The sequence below is a fragment of the Acinonyx jubatus genome, chromosome F2, assembly GCF_027475565.1.
Source record: "Acinonyx jubatus isolate Ajub_Pintada_27869175 chromosome F2, VMU_Ajub_asm_v1.0, whole genome shotgun sequence".
NCBI classification, from domain to species: domain Eukaryota; kingdom Metazoa; phylum Chordata; class Mammalia; order Carnivora; family Felidae; genus Acinonyx; species Acinonyx jubatus.
In genome coordinates, this window is record NC_069394.1 from 72,233,741 (window position 1) to 72,260,001 (window position 26,261).

General features: G+C 44.3%; 2 protein-coding genes across 6 annotated transcripts in view; one reads left to right on the forward strand and one right to left on the reverse strand.

The window, feature by feature from the left end:
• NSMAF (neutral sphingomyelinase activation associated factor) overlaps positions 1 to 23,214 on the forward strand; it is a 61,498-nt gene extending 38,284 nt beyond the window's left edge. For 2 of the 3 annotated variants that reach the window (XM_027042913.2, XM_053208484.1), the window contains exons 11-31: positions 1,580 to 1,651; positions 1,999 to 2,107; positions 4,774 to 4,950; positions 6,569 to 6,648; positions 7,196 to 7,286; positions 7,382 to 7,445; positions 8,603 to 8,654; positions 8,772 to 8,892; positions 9,293 to 9,424; positions 10,181 to 10,223; positions 10,761 to 10,924; positions 12,416 to 12,524; positions 13,845 to 13,903; positions 16,406 to 16,473; positions 17,274 to 17,341; positions 17,765 to 17,888; positions 19,341 to 19,424; positions 20,587 to 20,737; positions 21,152 to 21,254; positions 21,403 to 21,512; positions 22,505 to 23,214. In XM_027042913.2, coding sequence (XP_026898714.1) covers positions 1,580 to 1,651; positions 1,999 to 2,107; positions 4,774 to 4,950; positions 6,569 to 6,648; positions 7,196 to 7,286; positions 7,382 to 7,445; positions 8,603 to 8,654; positions 8,772 to 8,892; positions 9,293 to 9,424; positions 10,181 to 10,223; positions 10,761 to 10,924; positions 12,416 to 12,524; positions 13,845 to 13,903; positions 16,406 to 16,473; positions 17,274 to 17,341; positions 17,765 to 17,888; positions 19,341 to 19,424; positions 20,587 to 20,737; positions 21,152 to 21,254; positions 21,403 to 21,512; positions 22,505 to 22,599 — 2,076 coding nt within the window. In that variant the 3' untranslated portion in view covers positions 22,600 to 23,214. Of the gene's footprint in view, positions 1 to 1,579; positions 1,652 to 1,998; positions 2,108 to 4,773; positions 4,951 to 4,995; positions 5,018 to 6,568; positions 6,649 to 7,195; positions 7,287 to 7,381; positions 7,446 to 8,602; positions 8,655 to 8,771; positions 8,893 to 9,292; positions 9,425 to 10,180; positions 10,224 to 10,760; positions 10,925 to 12,415; positions 12,525 to 13,844; positions 13,904 to 16,405; positions 16,474 to 17,273; positions 17,342 to 17,764; positions 17,889 to 19,340; positions 19,425 to 20,586; positions 20,738 to 21,151; positions 21,255 to 21,402; positions 21,513 to 22,504 lie in introns of those variants that run through there. The other variant, XM_053208485.1, reaches the window with a different exon arrangement.
• Positions 23,215 to 23,820: 606 nt separating this feature from the next.
• SDCBP (syndecan binding protein) overlaps positions 23,821 to 26,261 on the reverse strand; it is a 34,283-nt gene continuing 31,842 nt past the window's right edge. For all 3 annotated transcript variants that reach the window (XM_027042916.2, XM_027042914.2, XM_027042915.2), the window contains exons 8-9: positions 25,976 to 26,067; positions 23,821 to 24,985 (exon numbers count right to left, since the gene is read on the reverse strand). In XM_027042916.2, coding sequence (XP_026898717.2) covers positions 24,931 to 24,985; positions 25,976 to 26,067 — 147 coding nt within the window. In that variant the 3' untranslated portion in view covers positions 23,821 to 24,930. The remainder of the gene's footprint in view (positions 24,986 to 25,975; positions 26,068 to 26,261) is intronic.

Genomic DNA, 26,261 nt, shown 5'->3' on the forward strand with positions numbered 1-26,261 from the left:
TTTTGTGTGAAAAGTGGTGCTATGACAATTTTGTCCACCAGGTGGCGGGGCACGCTCACCGAGCCCTGCAGTAGACCCTACGCATTGCTGATGGGCGTTCTCTCCTGGTGTAATACTTGGCTTGGCCGCTACTGTTACTGTGGCTTGGGTCCAAAACCTGTAGGAAAATATCTGAGTATGTGCCATAGCTTGAGAATCCACAGTATGAGCATACATCCCCTCCCAAATCTCTGGGCTAGGATCCTTGACCAGTCTTCAGGCAGTTTCCACAGTTGCGCATCCTGGCCTCTGTGGGCTCTTCTTCCCTCTCATTCGGGAAAAGCACGGATGTGTCACCTTTTAGCCAATCTCCGTGGCTTTTTTTTTTTTTTAAGTTTATTTATTGATTTTGAGAGGGAGGGGGAGGGAGAGGGAGAGAGAGTTGGGGAGGGGCACAGAGACAAGGAGAGAGAGAATCCCAAGCAGGCTCTGCCCTGTCAGCATGGAGCCAGATGTGGGGCTGCTCAGTCCCATGACCTGTGAGACCATGACCTGAGCTGAAACCCAGAACGGAACCCGGGGTTGGAGGCTTAACTGACTGAGCCACCCAGGGACCCCTGAGTGGCTTTTCTAACCTTGCTCTCCCCTTACTAGTGTTTTAAGCCTTTAGAGAAGCAAGAAAATATTCTTCCTCATAAAGAACAAAACTTTTAGAGGACCTGCTTAATAGTGTAGTTGTTTATGAGCCTTAACACAATGTGGTTTTTACAGAAATAAAGATGATTACAGAAATAAAAAAAGATGTACTGTGTCAGTTGTAAGCAAACCATTGATCTATAAAAAGCAAATTCCTGAGAAGTTACCTGTACCAGCACGTTAATATTCCTTGTCACTCAGCAGCAGCCTGGCAGTATCCTGAGCAATAGATTAGCACATTTATCATATTTTGGGTACTGAGTGAAGGTAACAGAACTTGTCCAAGGTCACAAAGTTCGTGAAAAAGGGCAGACCAGGGGCACCTGGGTGGCTCAGTTGGTTGGACATCCGACTTCGGCTCAGGTCACAATCTCACAGCTCGTGAGTTCGAGCCCCACATCCAGCTCTGTGCTGACAGCTCGGAGCCTGGAGCCTGCTTCGGATTCTGTGCCTCCCACTCTCTCTGTCTCTGCCCTGCTCGTGCTCTGTCTCTCCTTCAAAATTAAATCAACATTTTAAAAACAAATAGAAAAAAAAAAGGAAAAGAAAAAGGGCAGAGCAGCATGTAAAACCAGAAGTGGAGAGAGTGCGTCTGTGTGCCTGTGTGGGAGATGGGCAGAGAGAGAAGGTGAGAGAGAACCCCAAGCTGGCTCCACACTGTCGGCAACAGAGCCCGATGTGGGGCTCGATCCCACGAACTGTGAGATAATGACCTGAGCTGAAACCAAGATGCTCAACTGACTGAGCCACCCGGGCGCCCCATAAAATCTCCCTTTCCAGTTGTTCACATGTAACGCTTTGGAAAAGCAAGATTTGGCCCTTTTTTTCACCTTTCTGATACTAAAGGACAGCTTCTAATTGTGTCAGAGTGTTGATGTCTGAAGCTGCCTTTCTACTTTTAAAGAAACCCGTGGTGCAGATAACACTTCAGGATGTCCGCCGCATTTACAAGAGGAGACATGGCCTCATGCCTTTGGTGAGTTCGTGTGGAGTGTCCCTTCTGGATGGAGGACTGTCATGTCTTCAGGTTAGCCAGTGGTTTCTCCACTTGTACACACCCAGGGCGTGATTGAAAAGTGCAGGTATGTTGTCATAAGCACATTGACTCTGAGTCTTTCTTTCAGATGAGCTGTGTGCATGCGCACGCACACACACACACGTCACTAAATCAAATTTATATGTGGAGATTATAAATAAATGAGACCTACAGATAAAAAACAGAAATGTTTAATTGAAAGGCTTTGGTACTTACGTAGCTTGTTTTGAGATTACAGGGTAAATACAACGCTATTTACTTTTACTGTTTTCTTTCTGAATTTATAGGGCTTGGAAGTGTTTTGCACCGAAGATGACCTCTGTTCTGACATCTACCTGAAGTTCTATGAACCTCAAGACAGAGATGACCTCTATTTTTATATTGCCACGTATCTAGGTTTGGTGCTCACCCTTCATTGTATCTATTCCTTCTATTCTGTTCATCTTCTAGTTCAACTCCTAAGTGCCTGGGGTAGGAAGTAAGAAGCTTGCTATATGTAGAATCCCCTTTCCGGGTCTACTTGGTTCTCCTCATCAGGGACTGTGGCTGGCAGAATGGCCTTCCAAAAACCAAGGGAGATATAAGTGAAACTTGGTAATAGCTCATGCCAATTGCATATTTTAAAAACTCTTGATACATACGTTTAAATGTTTTTTACATTTTAACACCTCCCACGTTGAATGAATTATAAAGAATTCATCTAATTGTTTCTATGTTCATTCATGTCTTATATTCGTTTATGAAAACCAAGACTTGGTTTCTTAATATGAGGCCGTGAGTTACCCAGTCATGTGTCTGTGAGCGTTAGTTAGCTGTGGTCTTAATCGCAGAGCTGAAGAACAGCACCAAAGGTGCACATGAGCCTTTTGTACTCAGTACAATACTATGGGACTTGATTTGCTTTTTTTATTTTATTTAAAAAATTTTTTCTTAACGTTTATTTATTATTGAGAGACAGACACAGAGCGTGAGCGGGAAGGGGTAGAGAGAGAGAGAGGGAGACACAGAATCTGAAGCAGGCTCCAGGCTCTGAGCTGTCCCCACAGAGCCTGATGTAGGACTCAAACCCACAAACCATGAAATCATGACCTGAGCCGAAGTCGGATGCTTAGCCGACTTGATTTGCTTTTAATTAATATTTCCTCAGTCTTCCATAAAAATGTGAATTTTCCCACCTTTGTTAGAAAGAACACCTATATTTTTCTTTTTAGGCATACATGATATGAAGTTGTATATGGTTCAATTGAGTTATTCTTGTTTACAGAGTTGTCTGTAAACCATAAAAACTACAATGGGTTGATTTTCAAAAATAGATGTTGGGCTTTTATGAATGCCATCTTAATTTTGTGTGCTGCTTTTACTCCCTTGGAAATGGAATTTTCCCTCAAAGAAGAATCGTTTATTTTCAATAAGAAATATATTTTATTTTCTAGTAGGTTTAGAGTTCATTTTTTTTCTTCTCACATTAAGCTCTTACGTTTAATTTAATGCCTAAGTATAGCTCTGATATGAGTTGACTGTTATTTCTTGCCTCCTGATTAATTTTTTTTTTTCATTTTATTTCTCTAACTATATAACAAGATTACAACAAAAAACTCAACTTTCATGGTGAGTCCTCAAATCTCAAGTCAAGGAACTTGCCATGACCTAAAAACCTGTCTTCTGTGAATCTTCCTTATTCTCTCTGGTATTATTCCTCAGGTTGGTCAGACTTTCTCTGAGGTGTTTTGAGTGTGGGAAATGAGAAGAAGCAGCATTTTGATTTTTTTAACCCCTTTCCTCTTAGCTGGTCGGAGAAGCAACGTGGTAAAAGTAAATCATAAATATTGAACCAGCAGAGGAGTTAGATAAGTGGCTTGGTGCGGCCAGCAACAGGTCGACGGCAGAATTTTCTCAACAAAAGAGAGCAGTCAGTCACTTTATGCTCTCTGAGAGGAAAGCTATCCTTGGTGCCACATACTGATTCCACGTTTCCTGAGGTGTTCTGGGCGGCGGAGGGGGTGGCCCTTCTTCTGGCTCTTCTCATTTGAGAAATTAGGTTTTCCTGCCAGAGACCTTTTTCTCCTTCAGCCTTGCTCCTCACCCGCATACATAATGCACAGGCATTAGCAAACCAGCTGTCGTACACCTCTTCCTAATCTAAAAGAAGACTGAAAGATTATTTTTGTTTTGATTGCATAAAAAATGGAGGAAATAAGCTTTTACGAATGGCCATGGCTTCTTTAGGGCGTTAAAACTCAAGCACTTTGTATATGTGGCAGGCTATGTATAATATAGTAAGTATTATGCATTACCATGTAATTTACATATTTGCTCCATACCTTCATATTTGTTTTCTTTCATATATCTAATACCTAAGTATGTTTTATACCATATGTGTGATAATATTGCCTCCTGGATCTTGGAGATATTCACACTTAACACAACGGCTGTTTGGTGAAAACCAGCCATAGCCTCCTTTTCGTTTTCTTTCTTTTTTTTTAATTTTTTTTTTTAATGTTCATTTATTATTTTTTATTATTATTTTTTTTAACTTTTATTTATTTTTGAGACAGAGAGAGACAGAGCATGAACGGGGAGGGTCAGAGAGAGGGAGACACAGAATCCGAAATAGGCTCCAGGCTCTGAGCTGTCCGCACAGAGCCCGACGCGGGGCTCGAACTCACAGACTGCAAGATCATGACCTGAGTCGAAGTCGGCGGCGTAACCGACTGAGCCACCCAGACGCCCCTATGTTCATTTATTTTTGAGAGACAGGGAGCGTGAGCGGGGGAGGGTCTTAGAGAGAGGGAGACACAGAATCCGAAACAGGCTCCAGGCACTGAGCTGTCCGCACAGAGCCCGACGCGGGGCTCGAACCCGTGAACCGTGAGATCATGACCTGAGCCGAGGTCGGACGCCCAACCGACGGAGCCACCCGGGCGCCCCTCGTTTTCTTAAAATGTATTTTTCAAAAACGCGTTGAAGGGCCTCCGTTGAAAGCACCTAGCTTTTACACGCTCAGTAGCACGTAGCCAGCGCTCGCCCAGCTCGGTGGTGACCGCGGGCCCCGTCCTCCTCAGAGCATCACGTCGCGGAGCGCACGGCCGAAAGCTACACCCTGCAGTGGCAGCGCGGGCACCTCTCCAACTACCAGTACCTCCTGCACCTCAACAACCTGGCCGACCGCAGCTGCAACGACCTCTCTCAGTACCCGGTGTTTCCGTGGATAATAAATGATTACTGCAGCGCAGAACTGGGTAATTGCCGCCGCGCCGAGTTTGTAGAGGGAAGAATGAATTCTCACTGAGAATCGTGTTGTGATATGTAAGCACGTTAGCACTCATCTTGATTTTTTGTTTTTTGGTTTTGTTTTTTTTTTTTTTTTTTTTTTTTTTTTTTAGTGAAGGTTGCTAATGTGCATTCTGAGACACTGGATAAGTGTTCCAGAAATTATATATGGGTTTCATAGGTGTTTTCTCCACTATCTCAATTTTTTTTAGTCCTCACAAAAGCCCCGCCCTCCCCCCCTCACCCCGCCATACTTCCGGAAAGACCTGCCCAGAAAGTAGGCAGACGATTTGAAGCCAGTTAGCAGCATTACCTCTGATTACCACGTTAGAAACACGTTTTTCACTTTGAAAATTTGTTCCAGGTTGTCATAGACTTTTAAAATTCACGCTCAAAAATGAGATTGCCAAAAGTAATAATTATTCATTCCAGAACATGTAGCAAGTACTGAGATATTTAAAGAAGGAAATAAAAACCATCAATAATTACATAAATGAGTGGCAACCATTTTAACTTTGTGTATTTATCTCTCAAATTACTTCTAACAAAAATGTGATTCTATTATAATTTTATTTTCTAGTATTTCTAAATAACGTACTGTGGGCAGTAAATTCTTTCTGACAGTTGACTGATTGAACCCTCACACTTGAAGGAAATAACAGATTTTCTAAGAATGAGAATTTATTTCTCTGCTAATATTCAGTCCCCAATTCTCAAATTGTGCTATAATAGAAAAATAAGAAAAATAAGGTTGACTATAATTCAAACTTAAACCATAAATCTTGTAGAATACTAGCTTTTAAAATGTGTTTATTTTTGTTGTTTTCCTTGGAATATAGGTTTTTTTTTTTTTTTTTTTTAGTTTGTAGTTCTTTTAAAAAAAATCAATATTCAGGGCATTTTCAATTAGAGATGCTACTTTTTTTTTTTTTTAATGTTTATTGAGAAAGAGAGACATTCGTTGGCGCACATGGGGGAGGGGCAGGGGAATCCTAAGCAGGCTCCAGGCTCCAGCTGTCAGCACAGAGTCCAATATGGGACTCAAACTCATGAACCGGGAGAGAATGACCTGAGCTGAAGTCGGACACTTAACCGACTGAGCCACCCAGGCGCCTCTAGAGATGCTACTCTTGAGTGACTGTTGCTAACTTAAAGCTCAGGCTGCAACCGTTACAGCTGCATAAGTAACTATCAGAAACACTAGAATTCTAATGGGTCTGTCTCAAGTTTTTCAAAAACTATTTGTGGAAATAAATGTGTGCATGTGTATCTGTTGTGTGGGAAGTGAGGTTCTTAAGTATACGCTTGTTTGCTTTATTTTAAATAATTCATTTTTTTTTTTATTTTTTTAACATTTATTTATTTTTGAGACAGAGACAGAGCATGAATGGGGGAGGGTCAGAGAGAGAGGGAGACACAGAAACCGAAACACGCTCCAGGCTCTGAGCTGTCAGCATAGAGCTTGATGCCGGGCTCGAACTCACAGACTGTGAGATCATGACCTGAGCTGAAGTTGGACGCTTAACCGACTGAGCCACCCAGGCACCCCAAAATAATTCATTTTTAAAAATGTATTTATTTTTACAGATTTGTCCAATCCGGGAACGTTCCGGGATCTCAGCAGGCCAGTAGGGGCTCTAAACAAGGAACGGCTGGAAAGACTTCTGGTATGTGGGTTCGGGGATACCCGGCTTCTAAACAACTCCACGAGCCATGGCCTCTGTGTCTATAGTAACGGAAACTCATTTCTCCAAGACTTAGATGAGGACTATGCCGAGTGACCAGAGGATCTACGTCATATTTCTTCTTACTATCCTCTCTGCCCGCTGCCTTCCCCCGTGGGTTTCGCTGCTCACCCGCCATTTGCATCTTTGGCCTACAATTCAGGAAGTAGGAGTTTACTGATCACTAGTTGACTGATTTATTTTCATGAAGGTGCTCTGGTAAATTGCTCAAGAGATGCATAAAATCCATTCTATTCAATCCAGCCCAGCATTGTTCCCACTGAGCCAAGAAAAGCAAAATACTTATCACAGGAACACTGTGTGTGTGTGCAGTTTTATTTTCTATGCCTTTTTTTTTCCTTCCTTCTATTCCTATTCAAGAGAGAAATTAGGGGATATAATGTATCCATGCCACGAGCTGAGGCTTTTACTACTTGGGTCAGTTGTTATTTCATGGCCAGCACTCAGCAGGATCTTCCGTGTGTTGTAGAGCCGCTACCAGGAAATGCCAGAGCCAAAGTTCATGTACGGCAGTCACTACTCTTCTCCGGGCTACGTGCTGTTTTACCTTGTTAGGATCGGTAAGGTTCTTTACCCTCGCTCCCAAATGTGGTGCTATTTCACGTGGCGTCTTCGGTGACTCGGTGGTCTCACTTTACTCTGATCTCCCCCCTAGCACCAGAGTACATGCTGTGCCTGCAGAACGGAAGGTTTGATAATGCAGACAGAATGTTCAACAGGTTTGGCCTAATGCTTCCCTTACCGTGTTTTAAACCCTCTAGTTACAAACATGCAATGTGTTTGCTTCCAAAAACTGGATACTAAAATGTCAAGAGATGTAAAGAATCACTGATTGGTATATCTTTTCCATTCAGGCTTTTTCTAGTCATGGGTGCACGTGTGTGTGTGTAACTAAGAACTTCTTTTATTTATTTTTTAAATTTTTTTTTTAACGTTTATTTATTTTTGAGACAGAGAGAGAGCATGAATGGGGGAGGGTCAGAGAGAGGGAGACACAGAATCTGAGACAGTCTCCAGACTCTGAGCTGTCAGCACAGAGCCCGACACGGGGCTCGAACTCACGGACCGCGAGATCATGACCTGAGCCGAAGTCGGACGCTTAACCGACTGAGCCACCCAGGCACCCCAAGAACTTCTTTTAAATACAGCTTTTGTCCTGCCTGTTGCAGCCTCGTATTAGATATTGAAGTTTTCCATATTTCCATGTTATTACATGTTCTTCAAAACAGTGATTTTTTTAAATTCCCATATCATATCCTGATGTGTGCCATAATTTAAGTATTTTAGCAGTTTTTCTATTGTTGGACATCTAGACAATTTCTGACATTTTGTTATTCTAAATAATACTATTGACTATAATTCCATTTGAGCATTTAACTTTTTTATTGTAAAGGTAATAGTTCCTTGCAAAAAAATCAGAAAATATGAAGAAGAAAATTAAGTTCACTTGGCCTCCCACCATGCTGAGATAATATTCCTTGTTAATCTTTTCATCTGTGCCTCTCCGATCATTTTTTAAACTGTACGCTTGTTTATTTATAATTCCTTTTTGAAACGAGCTATTACAACGGCTGTGCTAGGTTTTCCGTGTCTAAGCACCGGCCGCTGTGTGTGCGGAGGCTCCCGGCAAGGACTTGGAGACACCCCATCTGGGTCTGTGTCCTTCCCCCGTGTCCCTCTCTGCATGAGCTCAGGGAGGTGTCTCTTCTGTAAAAGGGGATCCTCATACAAACGTTGAGAATTGTGAGTTAGAGAAGTGAGTCACTGCAGGTAAAGTGTAGACCGACACCTAGCTGCATAGACCCCGATGCGGTTGCTGTTTCACTCACCTGAGCGTTCAGATCAGTTGATTTTTTTTTTTTTTTTTTGTATTTAGTATTGCAGAAACTTGGAAAAACTGTTTGGATGGTGCCACAGACTTTAAAGAGGTAAGTGGTTATTAAAGCTAATGATTCACTGGGCTTGTGGTTTCCAACTGCTTGAAAAAATACTCGTTGCTCTTCCTTTCCTTTTTTTTTTTCTTTTTCTTCCCGTGACACTTTCAGTTGATTCCAGAATTCTATGGCGATGATGTCAGCTTTTTAGTTAATAGTCTGAAGTTGGATCTGGGCAAGAGACAAGGAGGGCAGATGGTGGATGACGTTGAACTTCCGCCCTGGGCACGGAGTGAGTACCACCATGCAAGTACTGAATTACAACAGTTCCTCACCCGGCAGTGCCATTTTAGTATTATTATGTATAGTTGCCTGGGTGGTTTTAAATGATGGTGTAATTTTCTATGTAAATGAGGCAATAGCAGTCCTATTCCAAATCAGAAATGGTCTGTGAGTCTAAGATGCAAAAACATTGATATGTATTTGAAAGACCTAAATGTTGTGAACGTGCCTTTTGCCACCCCCCGCTTCCCACCAAAATTTATATTTTATGTGATGGGGGCGGGGGGGGAAACCTCATTAAGAAATATGTACCTCTTGCCTCTCCTTAGAAGCTTTATCTGCATACGGGCAGACAAGAAATGGGAGAAAACAAATGAAGACTGATGTTTTGATCAAGTCTAATCTAATAGGTCCCGAGGACTTTCTCCAGAAGAGCAAAGAGGCGTTGGAAAGCGGTTACGTGTCAGAACACCTTCATGAGTGGATCGATCTAATATTTGGCTACAAGCAAAAAGGCACCGATGCTGTTGGGGCCCATAATGGTATGTGATAGTCTCGGAAAGTTCCTATAGCCTTTGATAAAAGCGAAAGCAAACCCAAAATAAAAAATAAAATAAAAGAAGAGGAAGAAAGAAAAACTGAGGCATTGGTGTGGCAGAAGCATCTGACACCCGCCTCTGGGATCAGAGACTGAGCCACAGAGGGGGAAGGACTTTTGCCTTAAGAACATCAACTTTACCATGATCCCGAGAAGTGTTTTCTACAGCCTTCCAGTTTTAGCATGTACTCTCCATCCCACCCAATAATCTCAAGTAAAACTCAGTCAGGATAGACTAGGAGAGCACCCTCCGTTCCCATGAAGGGCCCCAGAGTGTCTTATTAATTGAGCAGAAAGACAGACGCGGGCAGAATTCCACCTCCTCCTCAGCCTGGTTCTTACCGCCTCCAGGTTTCCGGTGTCACTCATGAGGGTGGCTGAGCTGAAAGTTTGGGGCGGTGCGGGGTGATTTGTGCTGCCCCGGGGGGTGGGGGTGGGGGCCTGAAGTGCTGGTGGGGAAACACCCGGAGATAACAGACTGTCTGAGCTGCCGATGAGATTTCTGCTCTGTGAGAGATAATAGCCCAAATTGATATTTATTGCCGTTGGATATTATTAGTCATTTTTGCAAAGTGACCGTCAATTTCTTTGAATAAAAATTTAAAACTGTTGAGTTTAAAAGAAAAACCAGAACTCTGTACAGCGTGTATATTATCTAAACAGGACCTCTTTCAATAGTGTTTTTCATCTCCTTTTTCAGTATTTCATCCGCTGACCTACGAAGGAGGTGTAGACTTGAACAGGTATTTGTATGTCTGTAAGGAGTTTCTACTTAAGTTACAAAATACCTCTTTATCGGGGCACCCGGGTGGCTCAGTCGATTGAGCGCCTGACTTGATTTCGGCTCAGGTCATGATCCCAGGATCATGGAAGGAAGCCCTGTGTTGGGCTCTGTGCTCAGCATGGAGCCTGCTTAAGGTTCTCAATCTCTCTTTCTCTCTTACCCCCAATTCCCCTTCTCCCCCACTTGCACTCTGTCTCTAAAATAAAAAAACAAGTACTTCTTTAAATGATTGCTGCAGCTCTGTGAATAATACTAAGGTACGGAAATTTCACAATGAATAGTATCTTGCATTCACCACTAGGTACATTCCGGAGCCTCAGAAAATGATCGAACAACCTGTAATGAGGCTTCAGCAGTCCCAGCACATAGCTGTTGCTCAGCAGCAGCTATGTGAGGGTTAACCTCTCGTGTTGACCCGCATCTTTTGACGTTTGTGCTTTCAAGAAACTAACTGGAACCTCGAGGTTCACTGCGTTATTTGTGTTCTGTCCTAAAGCATCGAGGACCCTGATGAGAAAGTGGCCATGCTAACCCAAATCTTGGAATTTGGGCAGACGCCAAAACAGCTCTTTGTGACGCCCCATCCTCGACGGATCACCCCAAAGTGTAAAAGTTTCTCCCAGACCTGCGGTCATAATGCTCCCCTAGTGGATTCTCCAGGTACGTTTTGTAAAGGGAATAAACGTGAGCACCTTGCGTTGCTCTTTTCTGAAGAAGATGTTCCGGAAGATTCTGAAGCGTAGCTGAAGCGGGAGCCGTCGCGTTCCCTGGAGGTGGGTGTGTTTGGCCATCTTACTGCAGTTCAGCTGAGAAACGACTCCAACAAGCCTGGTTTTGTCGCTGTTTTGTGTTTGACTACTGACTTCAGAGAAAACCAGGTTACTTTTATTTTCTGGTAGTGTTACGTCACATGAGACTTGGCAGTACTCTGTTAGCATTCTGCTTCTCTTTCTTCTCTGTGGTTTTCCACGCTGCCGTTCGGTCCTTAGCCGCTCACACGTCCGTGTGGACGCGTCCTGGCCCTGCCGCTTCACCCGGCTCCTCCCGGCTCTGTCCCAGAAATGACTTCCTCCAGCCCGAGTTCTCCTCCTCCTTCCCCACACACAGGTCTTGAGTTCCAGGTGCTTTATTTTCTTTACTGAATTCTTTTTCCTTATTCAGTCATTTGACAGACATTTCCGGAGTCTCTCTTGTGTGCCAGGCATGTGCTACGTGCTCAAACTGAACTCGACCCTGCCTGTTCTCACATCTAGTGTTTGGAAAAGGAGGAAAGAATACTCCCCTTTATCCCGTTATCCATGTTGTACATGGCACGTAGGACAGCCTCAAACCCACCGGCTCCCAGAAGGAGTCTGACAGGACGTGGAACATGGGGAGCACAGTCACATGATTTCTCCTCCTCTGCGCTTGTGCGTCTGTTCCGGGCACACACACAGCTTCGGGCTTGTGCACAAACAGCTGAGTGCTCCCTCCGGCGTGGAGGCGTGGCTCGCAGGGGCCCTTGAGCCAGGGCTGGTTGGGAGTTCTCTGAGAGGTCATGTCCCGCGGGGTTAAGTCATAGAGACCATAGGACTGTCTTGTGATGCCTCTTAAACCTGTGCCCTGTTTAGTCAGCAGGCTCATACCACTGTCTTGTGATGATTTGAAAGGGTAATTGTGCCAGCCGCTCATAAAACAGGAGGGATGGCCTCGCTGGTCCCGTCCGGGGGCACTTGTAGCTCTGATCGTATCACTGCTCTTTCTCCCCCTCAAAACCAAAAGGACACCGCAGCATTTTTCGGAAACGGGTTTTTGCAAGATTACTGACAAGGAAGTAGTTACTCAGTCTGTGTTTCCTGAGGTTCCTAAGCTAGGGGCGAGTGAAAACTTTGCAGACGCTGATAAGAGTCTAAAATGACTTCAGTTACCGCATAGGTACTTTTTAGTCTTTCCCCACAGGATTTTTATCTTACTTAGATTATACATTTTATCATTTTCCCTTGACCAACATGGAGCTGCCTAGCAGGTACATTTCAAAGCGGTTCTATTTCAGTGGGGCATTTTGTTTCCTTGGTCGTTTGATTTTAATAGAAAATATGGTGATTCTGGTATTTGTTGCCTGGGTTGCACGTTAGTAATTGAGTTGACTCACTTAGCAACAATTCAATGTAGTCTCTCCAGGTGAAGAGTCTTTTGAGGACCTGACCGAAGAAAGCAAAACACTGGCCTGGAATAACATCACCAAACTGCAGTTACACGAGCGATATAAAATCCACAAAGAGTAAGAGTGTCTCTGTGCCATCATGGCAGAGGTCGGGGTCTTGGCTTGGGGCCCCAGGTTTTACATGGAGTCAAGGGGGTGGAAATTCTCTTTCAGTGCTGTCTTGATTGGCTTTTATCCCCCGAAATGTCTGTAGTGATCAGCCATCTGAGGTCAGTGTGGCAAGGGAAACAGAGTTTGGCACAAAATGAATTTATGTCAGCATCCCATGCCCTGGTCTTTCTAGAGCACAGGATGGGGTCTTCAGTCAGCAGGTAGATTTGTGCCTCTCACGCTGGGGCGCACGACCCCTCTCGGCTTTGATGGTGCGGAGCCATGGCAGAAGCACAGTGTATCCTCCCCGGGTGTTGAATTTTACTGATATTGTAGGAGAGAATGTGTCTTTGTAAAAAAAAATTACAACAAATGTGTGCATTGAGAGAGAGAAAGAGATTAAAGTGCTAAGTTCGACAGGAATTTTCAAAATAACACCTATCCTTTCAAAAAATATGGGCCTGCTGTCAGACCCAGAGGGGTTTCGGGCGTTCAGACTTCTGCAGTCAGGTCATTCACGCACTGTGCTGGAAAGGCTTGAGAAGCACTGACGTCCCCTCAGCCATCCTGTCACAGATAAGAAAACGCCAGGTCAGGGGTGAGGCCCGTTGTCCTGTCCCATGCACACAGACGTCCCCTCCCACGTGCTGATGCCACATACACCACTGGTCATGGGTGGAACTGAATGTGCCACCTACTTGAGACCAGTGGCTTCCTATCAGAGCACAGCCTCCTGAAAAGAAAGCGTCCTGCCTTCCTCATTACAACAGAGGCTTTCCCTTGTCTCAACTTCTCCACGTGATGCACAGAAAGGGGCCTCATCATCCAAGGCAGTGAATATGCAAAGGGTCCTTTAGGAGGAAATGGCGGAACCAGACAAGGGTGTCATCGGTGAACAGATGCTAGGTAAATTCGACTCCGCCACGAAGCGAGCGAGCGAGTGTGAAGAAGAGAGGGGTTCGGTAATGTTGGGAGATGGTCCAGGAGAGTGGAACGGAAGGAGAAACATCCCACTTTTCCAGCTGTCAGGACGGTGTGCGACTTGGAATGTGGCAGCCAGGGAAGCCGGGAGTGGGGATGATTTCTAGCCACGGGCATCGCCCAGACGAAATGAGAGGCTCCCCGGCGATGATCTGGCAGTGGCGGGTGTCACGGGTGGGACGGATCCAGCAGACAGATGTGACAAGGGGAATCCCAGGAGCTTGGTGAGATGAAATCGGAGACTCGGAAGAGACTCGCGTCTGGCACACGGTCGATGGTGATTTATCAAAGTCTTTTTTAACACAGGGCGGTTACTGGAATCGCAGTGTCTGGCAACGGCTCGTCTGTCTTCACCACGTCGCAAGGTAGGTCTCCTGCCCGAAAGGTGGTTCGCCCGGAAGCACGAAGCGTCCAAGCTGCGGAAGTCTGTTAACTCTCGGTCAGGGGCTTGTACTTGAGTGTGCTGCCTCCCCAAAACGTGAATTTTGAGCAGCTGTGGCGTTTAGCACGCAGCTTCCTCATAGTTGGCCAGAAACAATCACGCAAGTGCCTTTCTGTTGCTGACAAGGTTTCCCGAAACTTAAGGGACAGAAAGCGCTAGTTTCCCATCTGCTTGCTCGGTGGGGCCCTTTCTGCCTCGGGGCTGGCTGAGGTCCTGAGCCCGGGGGGCCGGGCGGGGTGCCGCAGTGTCCAGCAGAGGGCGTCCCAGGGCGCGGAGCGTGAAGGGGCGCATTTGCCGCTAAGGTTTTCGTTCTTGCCCCTGGTATATATTTCAGGGTGTTTGATGTCGATTTCAGCTGGAAACCCAGTTCATACACTGTTAATGTTCTTATGCGTTATCAAATTATGTCTTCACTGTCCTGCTTGTGTTTTACAACTTGCTCTGACAGAGTTAGTAGCTGGCTGTTTTTTGAGGGTACTTCTTTAGCGTTTTTCAGAGGAAATCCTATTTTCTGTCGCTGGAGGTCAGCAATGGTGCTAACCAGACACCTCCAGATAAACGAGAGTTGCTACGCTCTGGTTCTGCAGTTGTGGTTTACTGTCTGTAGCACGTCGTTCCTTTCCCTTCCCAGTACAGTCTCAGGTTTCATGAAACAGAATTTTCCACAAAGTATAAAAAACGATTCTACTGTAGGGGCGCGTGGGTGGCCCAGTCGGTTGAGTGTCCGCCTCTTGATTTTGGTTCAGGTCATGATCCCGGGGTCATGGGCTGGAGCCCCAAGTTGGCCTCCACACTGAGCATGGAGCCTACTTAATAGTGCCTGCCTCTCTCTCTCTCTCTCTCTCTCTTCCTCTGTCCCTCTCCTCTACTCATGCGCTTGCTCTAAAATAGAATAAAAATAAATTTAAAAACATAAAGTGATCGTACTGTAGACCAAAGGGAGTGAACATGCAGGACACGCACCGGGCCCTGTTGGGGTCACGGAGGTGTTGTTCCGGTAGAAGGAAGCCATCCATGTTTTGCCAGGATCCTGCCCGCTGAATGTGCCAGCATTGTAACACAAGACAAAATGCTTCAATCAGAGCCTGTGTTCTTAGCCAGATTTGTCTGACATGGTTTGTTAAATCCTTTAGTCCATTGTACTTGTATGACCTTGTAAAACCCTGAGTCTTAGGAGTGTCAAGGCTTTGCAACTCTGAGGCTTTTATTAAGCATTGTGTCGCTTCTTTGCGAATTTGACAAATAAAGGAGAAAGAGGTTTCTTTTAAGTCAGAAGCATTGGTTTTTTTCTGGTTTCTTTCTTCTGTTGATAAAACTTGTATTACTGATTTATACATATCAAGATCACCACCCCAAAGTGACCTTTCTTCCTCCCGTACGTGGTAGATGCGTTTAGTGATGTGAGCATTCGGCGGGGACCCATCACCTGTGAGCCTGGCTCTTACAGCCGCCTTTGACAGGATCACCCCCAGCACACACAGGGAACCTTTGGTTTTGAGAACAGCATCCTTATCCCCCAGGCTGGCTTATGGCTTTCTATAGGATGCCCCAAATTAGTGAGCTTTCGTAGACCCTGGGGTGAATACTCAAAAATGCTCAATAGGAGGGGCATTCTTTAGAATCAGAAGCACTGTTGGAAAGTCTCAGAAGTAATTATGCCCCACAGGGTGAAGTTCAGGTAATGTGCTCACTCTTCTGGCTTTGTTTCCAAGCTAATCCTGGAGAATTTTCAGTTTTACGAAGTCTCAGGGCTCGTGTGTGTTGATGTTGCAAAAATTAGGTTGAGAGGTTACCTTTTACTGTACAGAAGAAATTGCCTAAAACTCATTCGGGCCTTTTATTTATCGCGTTATATGTTTACAGATTAGGAAATGAGTTGTTACATGTTTCAAATATGGGGCGTTTGGAGCTCATTGTAAGTTTTGTGAATCTTGGTTTTTAAAGAAATTGTTTTGCTACACCTTTGTTTGTTAGGCAAGGACATTATAATCCCTACTTTGTTATCCTTTAGAAAGTCGAGTGGTTCTTCCATAAACGCTAATTCAAGGGTATCACACTCTAACTGGGCTGTTTAAAAAGAAAAAAAACAACAACAGATATTGGCAAGATTTTTGTTTTCATTAATTCAAAATTGCTGTTTTACTTCTCTTTAACTTTTAACTCCTGTCAGTGACTGGGCCAGCTCTGTGTTCAGTCATGCTGAAATGTCAGCAGTGTGCTGGGCCCCTACTGGTATGTTAATTTCCTCGCCCAGGGGTTACAGGTCGCCAGTGCTGTTGCCCAGACGGGCCGCAGATCAGCCCCCCACCTGCCACCCAGCTCTCTGTAAGAGTGTGCCACTGCCTGCTGGCCTCTGGCTGTTCTTTGTCCTCTGTAAGGGTCAGGAAATCTTTCTCACATGTCTGCCTTCTCGTTATTAAATTAGACTCCACCCTGAAGATGTTTTCTAAGGAATCCAAAATGCTACAAAGAAGTATATCATTTTCAAATATGGTGAGTTCATTTTACTTTTAAGTCAGCGTCACCATGGAAATTCACGTAGCAATTTGTTTTCAACACACGTATAATGGCATTTCATTTCTCCCCCAGACAATTGGGTTTATTCCTGTGTAGGTGTGCACAGAATGCCTGAGTTAGATTAGTTCTAAGTTCAATTTCAACTTTTTTCAGGGTACCTCTTTCTCATAATACCGTGTTTTCATTTGTAGCCTAGAAAACTTGAAGTACTACTCAGTAGAATTCTTTACTTAGTCTGTGCTTTTCTGGAACTATCTGTTACTGTAGTTTATAAATAACTTGTGTTTCTGAGTTGCTAGGACACCTAATACTAGAAAACCAGTTCTTCCGAAAAAGACACACTTTATTATTCATGTAAACCATCCGAAAGGTTTTGAAATTCCCTAAAAGAATTTTTGAAGTCCTCCCTACGCATGGGAAGTGTAGAGGATTCTTGAGGATAAATAAAGCCCCCACCTCTGCCCACCCCACGATTCACCTGTGTTAGGAGTTTCTCTAGCCCAGGGCCACGAGAGCCATCCAGAGCCCCTGAAAATCCTCAGGCTAGACCCGTGCGCACTGCACACACTTTGACCTCCTTTCTTACGTTTGGGAGGAAACTAAGCCTCTGGAATTGGCCGGTTGAAAAAAAAAAAAAACTCCCTGAATATGAGGAAGGCCAAAATAAGCAGAACGTGAGCATTAATTTGGCAGGGGAGGGCTCCCAAGATAGTTTCACCATGTTCGGGATCTGCTGATTATCGTAAACCATTAATGTCAAACCATTTGTATTTCAGGCTTTATCATCTTGTTTGCTTTTGCCAGGAGACGCCACGGTCATTAGTTCTTCGTGGGACAACAATGTGTATGTATCTGCGCGGGCTGCTCGTGTAATCCCTCGAGTGGCCCCGCTGTCTTTGCGGACGAAAGGCAGGAAGGGCCAGGTCTTCCGCAGGAAGGGCCAGACACTGCGCTATTGTCACATACTACAGAAGGGTAGTGCTGATGGCTTTGACTCCGCATTTGAATCTAATAAGTTCTCCAACTGGACTCTGTTTTCCTCTGTGTGTTAAATGGAGGTGAAAACACAGATGAGCCAGACCTGGAGATTCCTAGCTTTAAATTCAGATTTTGAGTATTTTGGCCTGGTAACAGGAGAACAAGTAAATTTGTAATTCTAGTGGGTCGAAGTAGAGGACTAAAACGATATATTCCTTGAATATGTGTTTAAGGGTCTTAAAATTAAGCTGGAATGCTTTTTAATAGTTCTCATTATCTTGTCTGTTAGCTATTTTTATTCTATAGCATTTGGAAGACGCCAGGACACGTTAATGGGACACGACGATGCCGTTAGTAAGATCTGTTGGCATGACAACCGGCTGTATTCCGCATCGTGGGACTCCACAGTGAAGGTCTGCATAGAATTTCTAGCTTAAAATGTTAGGATGATACAAGTATTATAAACCATTCTTCTGTCTGTTCATGTGTTCAGTCACTTCACTATTTTTCACAAAGTGTATAAGTGATACATAAAGATCCTGAACGTTAATGCCTGGTTTTTTTTTGTTTTTTTTTTGTTTTTTTTAATATTTACGTTTGAGGGAGAGAGAGAGCAAGCATGAGCAGGGGACGGGTAGAGAGAGGGGAGACTGAGGATCCAAAGAGGGCTCTGCACTGCTAGCAGAGAGCCCAACGCGGGGCTCGAACTCACGAACTGTGAGATCATGACCTGTGCCAAAGTCGGAAGCTGGATGGACTGAGCCACCCAGGCGCCCCTGCCTGTGTTTGTTTAATGTGTGCACCTCTTAATAGGAAGTCTTCATGACTTTTGTACTGTGCGCTCAACCAGGGCGTTAAATGAGGTGGAACAGTTGGACCCCTGAATCACACAGGTTTGAACTGCTCAGGTCCACTTATACGTGGATTTTTGTTGGTAAATTCATACACTACTGTAAATCTATTTTATGATTTTCTTACCATTTTATGTTCTGTAGCTTATTGTAAGATTACAGTCTGTAATACATATAAGATGCAGACTAGGGTTAGTCAGCTGTTTATGTTGTCAGTAAGACTTCCGGTCAACAGTAGGCAATCAGTACAGAAGTTTGGGGAGAGTCAAAGTTATAAGTAGATTTTCAAGTGCATGGCCGGAGGGGTGGTCAGAGCCCTAACCCCTGCATTGTTCAAGGGCCAACTGTATGCAGTAGGAGTCCTCTTATCTCACAGTTTGAACTAGCAGTTAATCAAAAAACATCAAGCTGAAGTGGGGAATCATGAAAAGAGAATGCATTCGACTTAAAGTTAGAACATACAAATGCACACGCCTTCACCATTCTGTCGATGTGGGGCATCCTTAGCCTTCGCTTTGGAATCCTGCCCAACTGTCTTGCAGAGACCACACCAGCGTTCACCATCCTCAGTTTCCAATTTGCATTTCTGTAAAAAGCAAGCAGGAACCTAAAACTATCAGAATTCCTTCCGGAGTTTTTCAGGATTTCCCCCCCTTCTTATAGACAAATTTTCTTGCCCGCGCCGCATTTTGGCAATTTTTTCCGGTGACTTGCCTTTTTGGGTCTTCTCGAAACACCACCGGATGCCACAGCGCTTCTGCAGTCAGGTTTCCGTAGTTCACCCGAAGACCACGACGACGACACAGGTGCAGTCGACACCGGGCAAGCGCCTGTGGCAGGAGCAGAAGCGTGGGCAGTGCAGGGAGGGAGCCAGAAGCACTTAGTCACAGCTGTGTTTTGTTGGCAAATAGGTTAAATGGGAGTTGGTTGGTCAAGGGCACTTTTCTTGGATGTGTTAGAAATGCTTTCGCTCCGAATGTTTGCAAATCCCTCCCGTGATACGTTCTGCCCTAGGTGTGGTCCGGGGCTCCTGCAGAAACGACATGCCCCAAAAGACACCGGTTTGACATGCTGGCCGAGCTGGAACACGACGTCAGTGTGAGTACCAGCAACGACACGCCTGAGCCCGAGGGAGGGTGGGCTGTTCTTGGTCTTAACCTGTGTTTTCATTTTTTTGCTTCATTTTATTTCGCTCGTGGGAGGAGAGCACGGGCTCTCCGTTCTTTTCTTTGACTCGACTCTGGGTTTCCAAGTCTGCTTTGCCTTTTTTTCTCCAATTTGCTGTTTCTCTGAGAATCAGCTACTGTCCAATCCAATTTCTGAGCATGACAATGACTGTTTAGATCCCCTCAAACTATTTGGGGCAAGAAAGTATGCCCCATCGTCTCTCATGTTTTCCAGCACATTAGTAGAAGGGACTATCTAGCGTGACACCCTCCAACAGCCAAGAACGTAAACCTGGTGTTGGGTGGCCCGGGCGCACATGACCTGGGGCAGAACCAGAGCTCACACTTGGTTCCCCTCGCTCGTTCCACAACCAGTGGGTCACACAGCTGCTCCTCCCACTGGAGCTCACGGTACTGTCTTTCCTCTGAGATGGTGACCTGAAACCTGATTTGCATGGTCGACAGACGAGCGAAGGTTCAGAAATATTTACAGAGTATGTGATTCCAGGCACGCACGCAAATACAACCCGAGAGATCCCCATTTCTCCGAAATCCCTCAAATAACATGGATCACCTGTGCCTCAGTTTGGTACCTCGTTACAATTTGTAATTCACAGAATCATTCAGAAACTGTCGATTTTGGGCTATTAAAAAGAATTTCTTTTAACACTTTTTGAGACAGTGTGAGTGGGAAAGGGACAGAGAGAGAGGGAGTCACAGATTCCAAAGCAGGCTCCAGGCCCTGAGCTGTCAGCACAGAGCCCGACAAGGGGCTCGAACTCTCGAACCACGAGATCATGACCTGAGCTGAAGTTGGCCACTGGACCGACTGAGCCACCCGGGCACCCCAATTTTAGGCTCTTTTAAAACTGCATTCCATTTACGTTGGCAATATTTCATTTTGTTCACTAGCATATGAAGAATTTCATTCTTCAGTAACTGCGTGGGCGATGTTGAAACACGTCTGCATTAGCCACATCAGTACACTGTCCATTAGAGCTTAACCTTCATCACGTGCACATAGTCGAGTCAGCCTAGGGAAACCACGATGACCGTAATTCTAAATGGATTACGTTATGTGTTTCCTTCCTCAGGTAGATACAATTAGCCTAAATGCCGCAGGTACGATGTTGGTCTCGGGCACCAGAGAAGGCACAGTGAGTATCTGGGACCTCACCACGGCCACCATACTGCACCAGATCCCGTGCCATTCGGGGACCATACGTGATGCTGCTTTTAGCCCAGGTAGTTTTATCCTTTTTAATACAGAGGATACTGGGGGAATCAGAATTATTATCTTGAAATCATAAGAATGTAAAAAGAAAAACAGGCTGCCGATAGAAGTAGTTTCGCCTGTATCCAAGGCTGCTTCGTGGCAGAATACGGGCTACTTGGGCCATTTGTACCTCCAGGAGAGCTACGGCGGACGCTGCTCTTAATTTGCCAGCTCACCAGAGGAACTGATTTATAGTGCGCGGGTGGACTCACCCCAAAGGGTCATCGGCCCAGTGTCTTAGAAACAAACATTTCCAGGAGAGGAGAGTCCTTGGTTAAGTACAAGTAGCTCAGGGAAAATGCAAGCGAACACTATGCCAGAGATGAAACGTCAGAACGATCTAGAACACACTTCTGAAGCTGTAATTGTCTCTCGCGTTACAGACAGTCGCCACGTCCTCAGCACAGGTGCAGATGGCTGTCTAAACGTCATAGATGTGCAGACGGGAATGCTCATCTCCTCTATGACTTCAGACGAGCCCCAGAGGTACGTTCTCTTGCTCGCGTTACTAGTGGGCGAAGACGTTTACGGACAAGCTCGTGATCGTGACATTTGGGCTTGCTTTGGCCAGCGTGGATAGGGCCCGCCCTTCATGATAAATGACCAAATGACTATTTCTAAATCATTGTTGCAGGTGCTTCATCTGGGATGGAAATTCTGTTTTGTCTGGAAGTCAGTCTGGTGAACTGCTTGTTTGGGACCTCCTCGGAGGAAAGCTCAGTGAGAGAATACAGGGCCACGCAGGTAAGCGGTTATGCAGTTGACTTGACCTTTCTTCCTAAAAGGCTGAACTCCAACCTGCTTTTCCCATCAGGAAACCTACCTTTCCCAGGCAGAAAACACCCCACTGCCCTCCACGTCGTAAATGTTCCCCACGAGCATCTTCATTGGCCAAGTGACCCTTCGGGACTGAGATTTATGTTGACTGACTCCAAAAAAGAAGTTTTTGCATTAACTCCCACTTGGAGAATTAAAAACCACAGTAAAAGCTGCAACTTTTTTAAGTACATGCACAAAGTTTTTTAAAAACCCCAAAACAGCACAAAAGTAATTAATTTCAGTAAAAACGATCTTCCTCCCACCACTGACCCCCTTCCTCCCTGTTCTCCTTTGAGGACTTTCTTCCAGTTTGCGTCCTGGGTGTGGGTGCACTCACTGTTGAGATGATGGATGTGTTGTACGTGTATGAAGTATCCTGCCCTTTTATTCCCACCCAGTATCCCCTGGAGAGTCACTGTATGTGCTTCTATTTGCACGGTTGCCTCCTCATCTCGAAGATTTATGGTCTTTAATTCTTCTCGTTTCTAAGGTTATAAGTATCTACTTTTCCACTGTGACCAGGAACTTCCCCCCACATCCTCTTCCCTCTTTCCTTTGGTGACATTGTTATTTCTTCACGTTCTAAAGTGACCTGTGTAGGTCGTTCTCAGTTTACCGGCTTTAAATAACCTTTGACTCTGTCCAGTAAATGGACTTTGCAGCCTTACACCAATTCCTTACCTCTTCCTCTCGTCTGCCTCCTGTTATCGTAGGTGTATATACTTGCATTCTGGTGTTACCCCTAATCCTCCGTTATTTCAGCTTTACACGTGAGCGGTTTCTCATTCCTTACACGTTCCTTGTGCCAAGCAGTTATTTTTCATTGACACACCGATTACAGGATGAGAGTACTTAACAGCGGATCTCGGGGCCCCCTGGTCAACTTGCCACCTAACCACACGGTCTCTTTCCCGTAGGTGCTGTGACATGTATATGGATGAATGAACAGTGTAGCAGTATCATCACAGGAGGGGAAGACAGACAAATTATGTTCTGGAAACTGCAGTATTAAGTGCCTTTTTCTCTCTTGAATGTTAAGTCGAACTCTATTTAATGTATTTTTAAACCAAACTTTGAAATCAACTGGTGAATGTGCAATGATGGTATTCGAAGTTTTACCACACGAGGTATTTGTGGTTTTAAACTTCCAAAATCATGGTGACTTCGTTGAAAGCCACTGGTCGCCATCCTCTAAGGCGGACAAAATGTGGTGGTGGTAGGGAGAAAACATTACATCTGTAAGGCAGGTGTTCGTCCCGGGGTGCTGATGGTCAGACGGCAGGTTTGAGTGGCAAAGAAAAGTAGCTAAGAGATACAAAACGGAGTTGGGACAACTTCCAAAAAACGCTGAGCAGCTCAGAATTTTCCAAGAAAATGTGCAGTATTCTCTGCTACTTCTGAGTCACGCTGTTTTGTCTTCCTTACCTACGAAATTGCTGCCCATTGGGTCCTTGGGTATGTGTTTTCATGGCGTGGTTTACTTTGTATAACCTACTGTTCTCAGATTCTAAGAACCTGGGGAAGGATCAGCAATTCTTGTAAGTTTACTGTGTACAGGACGGTTTATTTCATTATAGCTATTAAATGCTCATCTTTTCTACATTAAAAATATTTTTCTGTAATGAAAGCTGTTTTCATTTTCTTAAGTGATTTATTACCAAGGCTAGTGCCCTTTACGAACTTCAAGTATTGGTCCTTCTAGAAAACCATACTTAGTGATGAGAATGTCCTTCTTATATTTTTGGAACTGTCTTCAGATAGTCCAAATCCAGAGAACAAAACAAGGTAAAGTAAACGGGGAAATGTTGTTTTGGTTGCTTTTCTAAATCTCAAGGTAAGATGTTAAACAGTACTGATTTGCCTTTATGTTAAAACTCTCCTATGATCTTTAAAAACATTGTTAGGTCTTATAGGCCGTATCACATGGGGGGGGGGAGAACTTGACCAGGGTAACAAGTGTCATTAAACATGACTCAGTCTCAGGTTTGCAAGGAGCCTCAGTGGCTTCCTGTTGCTCTGCCTGGATGTGCACGCCGGCCCTCTGGGGTTCGGAGGCGGAAGCACTGCTCCTGACAGACGCTCCTCCTCCTCTCAGCACAGAGGGCTCTTCTCAGGGCCCGTGGACGTCAGCTGCTCCGGGAGACAACCCCACGGGCCTGTTTTCTAAGTCATGTGCAAGTTTGGTGAAATCCACGGACAGTTTCCAAATGATGCAATAAATAGGCTAAAAGTCAAGTTTATTTATACATATTTAATTAAAATGGAATAGGCATAAACCAAAACAAAAAACAAAAAAATGAGGGTAATGTGTCATATGCCACTTGGTTTGTAGGGAGGGGTCAGGAAATGGAACAAATTACCTGGAAGACATCCTAAGGCCATCCCGAAGTAGCTAGGTTACATAATGTTAGAGTCAATGACAAAATTAGATACTATTCCACTTAATCTACAAATGAAAAAAGAGAGTCAAAGTTTATCCTATTTGGTATAAGAATTTTTACAGTTAATACATACTGATTCATTTCTAGGAAGGAAGGTCAGTAACTTTTGAAGAAAGAAATTTCCATTACACGACGACTAGAAAAATCTCCAATGCAACTAAGCAGCTATGCGGTAGCTCAGTATGTACCATTAACCGTTCTGGGCTAGTGTACATTTCAGTTTAATACAGAACTGCATTCTGGGTTTTAGAAAGGCAGCAATAGTTCTATTTTGGCTTTTATTCTAGATGCTTAACACAGTTAAGGCGACAGTTCAAGCATATAGAGTAAAGGTAGTTACAATTTAATGATGATCAACACAGTCTCTTGCAACCTACACTGTATAATGCTTACACGGAATGAAACCAGTGTTGTTAATTGGTGTTTGACTCACGCACGCACGCAGAACTAAAAAACCATCAAAAGCAATCATTCTACACGTACTATGGCAACACATTAAAAAGGCAATTATACCACAGAACTAAAGTAACGTGAGCGGCACTACTTGATATACAGGATAAAGGTGATTCCTTCTAACACAGAGCTAAGCCTGTATCAGTCATTCTAATCATAATGGCTTGTAAAAGCATCGGGTTTCCAGTAGAGAAACTACTCTATGAAAATCAGTAAATCTGTCCAAAGTTTCACATCTGTAAAACCAGGATAAGGCTACAACGATCTTGAAGTGGGAGGAGATATCCGATCAAAACAGTTAAGATTCCCAGCCATAATGTAAGATAGAAAGGTCTTCATGCAGCATATGCTCTCTGGCTCCTAGAAAGCTTCATGTGCATAATATAAAGTTAAGTTGCCCAAGAAGTAAACTGGAGAAGTTCAGTGAAGTTTCCATTGTGCCATGACGTTTAAACTTCAGGAATGGTGTGATCCATCAGGCTTTTCATAATGCTTGGGGCCATCCTACGAGAGAGTTTATTAAATACTGAGGTTTGGGTTTCTTGGTTCAAAAAAGCTATTCTGCTGATCCAAGAAAACTCGCACTCAAGCTTAGCACTTGGGATCAAGTGGAATTGTGGGGAGAGGGAAGGTCTTTTTCATGAGTTCTAAGAGTCTCAGGTAATCTAGTTCACAAAATACCCATTGTGAAAGGCTGGGAAAAGTTAGATCAGATACAAGTGCTTGAATATTAATACCAGTGACTAAAACAAGGAAAATGACAACACTGCTATGAATTGGGAGGGAGAGGGGAAGGGAGACCCTATCGCTGGTTTAAGAGAACTCTGACTAGTCTCGACTCCAGCTTCCTTTTCCTTCTATCCATAAACACAAACTTTACTAAGGTATAATGTTTTTACTCTTTTCAATCCTATCTCTACAGGCAAGACAGAATCTGAAAAAAGGATCCAAGTTGGCTTGGTAAAAACAGCTGACAGAAGCCAGGATTTCAAAGGTTCTAGGGAAGGTAACACTAGCTGTCCCTCTTCTCTTCCCCCAAGTCAGTTTTCCAGCCTCCCTTCCTGAGAACCATGGTGGCACCACACGCCTGACCTGCCTCCTGAGATGTTTTCAGAATAGGCACTGTTACTCCTAACATCCCATCGTGAACCCCCACGAGTAGATTTCTACTGAGCAGAGGAACTGCGGGCAGAGTGCAACTCTAGTCCATTTTACTGAAGCTGAAGTGAAAGCCTGCCCACTTCTGCTCACGTCCTCTTTTCTACCAGAAAAGGTCAAAATTTCAGAAGCAGATGGTGAGTTTTATTCAATACTTGGGAAGTTGTGAGTGGTCATCCTTACCAATTCCCCTGATTTAAATAATTAACTTCAAATTTCGAGATCAACACGTCATCCCTTAGGTAAAAGAACCATAGATGGAGGAATTCATAGGCACAAGGACTTTCTTTTACCTCATAGGACCGTAAGCACCAAGCTGAAGTACGGTCTACTTACCGTTTGATAATATGTTCAAAGATAAAAGCAGGCATGATCGTAATAGTAACTACAGACTCAGACGTTGACAGTATGTCTGCAATTTGAGAGTCCTGTTAAAAACACGCAATGAAAATTAATTCTAAGGCTTTATTTAAGAAGTATGAAATTATGTTATTCTTGGTAAATATGTATGTCCACATACGTTTTGCTAATGATTCTAAAATCTGACCCTTGATATTTGGTATTTTTTCTAGTTTCACCAAGTTTAATTGTATAGAATGGCAGTTTTATAGGTGGTAACAAA